General features: G+C 33.5%; 1 protein-coding gene across 1 annotated transcript in view; it reads left to right on the top strand.

Annotated features, from left to right (window-relative positions):
- The window catches only part of LOC137627734 (insulin-like growth factor-binding protein 7), a 12,892-nt gene that overhangs the window by 1,301 nt on the left and 9,091 nt on the right, over positions 1-2,500 (top strand). Inside the window, exon 2 of the mRNA XM_068359009.1 lies at positions 1,912-2,038. Within this exon, the coding sequence (XP_068215110.1) occupies positions 1,951-2,038 (88 nt within the window). The 5' untranslated portion in view covers positions 1,912-1,950. The remainder of the gene's footprint in view (positions 1-1,911; positions 2,039-2,500) is intronic.

Raw genomic sequence — 2,500 nt, 5'->3', positions numbered from 1 at the left:
TCAGTCATTTAGACTTGCAGTTTTTAGAGTTATCTTTTATTCTATCTGAAAAAAAAAATGGAAACAGAGAATAACCAAGTAACTGAAGAAGAAAAGGCTCTTGCATAACAGAATGGAAGGTGGTTATCAACCTGTTCTATCATTTGAGACTTTTTTGTATAGTGGTGTGATGAATGACGGGAAGACTAGTGGGATCGGTTATTCTTCTAATGTAAAACGTGACTTGCACAACGTAAGAGTAGCAAAGCCCTCAAGATAACCGCAAGACCAGGAAGTTGCTCTTTTTGTTCTTTTTCTTATTGTCTGCCAAACATTGGCTCCTGCATACTAGCATCCCATAGGATAGGGTAGAGGAGTTAGAGACCCTTGTCTTCCGTAAAAAGGAAACCTGTTGGATGGACTAAAGCTTTAAACTAAAAGTCCAAAATGAGGTTCGGAATCCAGTGAAGTCAGATTTAGATGACTTTTGTTTGTCAATTTCACGGTGAATGATATATAATTCAACCTTCCTATAAAAGAATATTTTGTATGAAGAAACTGCTTAGCGAGAAATAACTTTGAACCATTAATTGATTGTGCATCTTGTTTATGTGGCACTACAGTATCAAAGGTTATAGACGCCATTTAAGGACAAGAGATAATTTAAGAATAATTGATAGGTATCTATAACATATTCTGTCAGGGTAAGATATGGGATTTTAAGGGCTGCATTTCATTTTTTTTCTCTTTTACTGGAGCTTACAAGGTGTTCTCTAGTTGACTGTTTTGTAGAATGAATTCAGTTCGTTGTATTTCTAATATTTAAACGACAGACCGTGAAATTCAAATTATTCATCATTACAGTACAGCGTAAATTAATATGACGCAAAAGTGTTGATAGAATATTGATAGTTATTTTAAAAACGGTTTTCTCTATTCAATAAAAAGGGGTTCAATTTATGCACCTTTTTAAGAAAAACAAGTTTAACAGTCTTATCAGACCTTAAACTCAACTCGGATAATCATTAATATTATTGTAAGTCAATCTGCATCCCTAGATGGAGACCAGGATGCGACAAGCGCATACCAAGTAATGATCCAAAAACTGTGTCCATAAGTCCCTTGGGCAAGACTGACAATTGTCTCGGTCACAATCTGCTCTGGTTAATGCCTCCAGTAAGTTTATGTAATCAGCCCTAAATGGAGATCCAGTTGTGCAACCCGTCTGAAGCACAAAGTCACAATTACCTGCTCTTAATCATATAATCTTTTGTTGGATTGTTTATTATTGAGTTAGGTGACATTTGTTTCTTGGTCTATCTAGTTTTCTTTATTCTTCTTAATCTATTTCATGTTTTGTTATTTCTTTTGGTTGATTGTGCACACCCAGCTGTGTTCCTTGCTACTGTGGGTTCTAGAAGTTTCAAGATTTTCCAACTAGGGTGCAGCTTGTTTCGTAATGAATATAACAGATAACGATGATATAACAATAATGTAAAAGTAATTATTATTATTATTATTATTATTGTTGTATCCAGGGTAAAGAAATAAACCCAGGGTAAAGGGTTCGGCTTACTAAGTTCAAGCCAAAACAATTAAAAGAAAGAAACCATAAAAGAAAAGAGATCGAAGTAGAATGACCCTCCATTGAAATTGGTGCTTATTGAAAATTGCATTGATTTTGGTGATCTCAAATGACATTTTCTATATCTAGGTAGACTTAAGGCTTACTTCTTATTATAATGTATAAAAGTGTATTAACAGTCTATGCATTGTCAAACTGAGAAAGAAAGTTTTAAAAATCAATGTTAATGTAGCGGCATTTTATCAATTTTAGATTTGGTATCACTACAAAAATTCAATTTATTGAACATAGAAGATAAGGTTATGATAAACTGTAAGGATGAAAATTACCCTTTCTATCTTTTCCAGGTGTATTGAACATATCAGTTCCACAGATTACAGCAAAAGATGATTAGGAAATCTATTCCTGTTGCACTAGTTTGCATGCTGATGCTTGACGTCACCTTCGGATTTCTGCCTCCTTTGCCTCCTTTGTGTAAGTATTACCTAGTTTTCAATTGTAGAGAAATGACGTAGTCTAACCAATCGATTTTTTATCATATAGAAAGTAGCCAGTTGCTGATTACAGTCAGTATATGAATATTCGTAGTTTTGCTTAGCATTTTTTATAAGATAATGTTTCATTTGTACCTCAAAATAAAGATCAAATAAAGAAATCTCGAGTGACAGGCTAGACACCAGCAACTGTGGCAATGTAAACACATTTGTGTAGATTTGATAATATAAATAATAAGAATAGAAAATAGTTGATATTATCTTGCACACACCCAGTCTTACTGATCGGATGTACATTTAAAGGGCGTGAGGAATCTTCTAAATGTCAAACGTCTATAACAACAGATTTTGCTTCTTAATATTTCGTTGTAGCGATGAATATATCGATCAAAACTTTCACCAATTCTCATGTCAAGTAGTTTGATATAGACGATTTTATTTC

Source organism: Palaemon carinicauda, chromosome 35 (genome assembly GCF_036898095.1).
Source record: "Palaemon carinicauda isolate YSFRI2023 chromosome 35, ASM3689809v2, whole genome shotgun sequence".
Taxonomy (NCBI): domain Eukaryota; kingdom Metazoa; phylum Arthropoda; class Malacostraca; order Decapoda; family Palaemonidae; genus Palaemon; species Palaemon carinicauda.
Note: the sequence above shows the minus strand (reverse complement) of the source record. Positions and strands in the feature narration are given on the sequence as shown.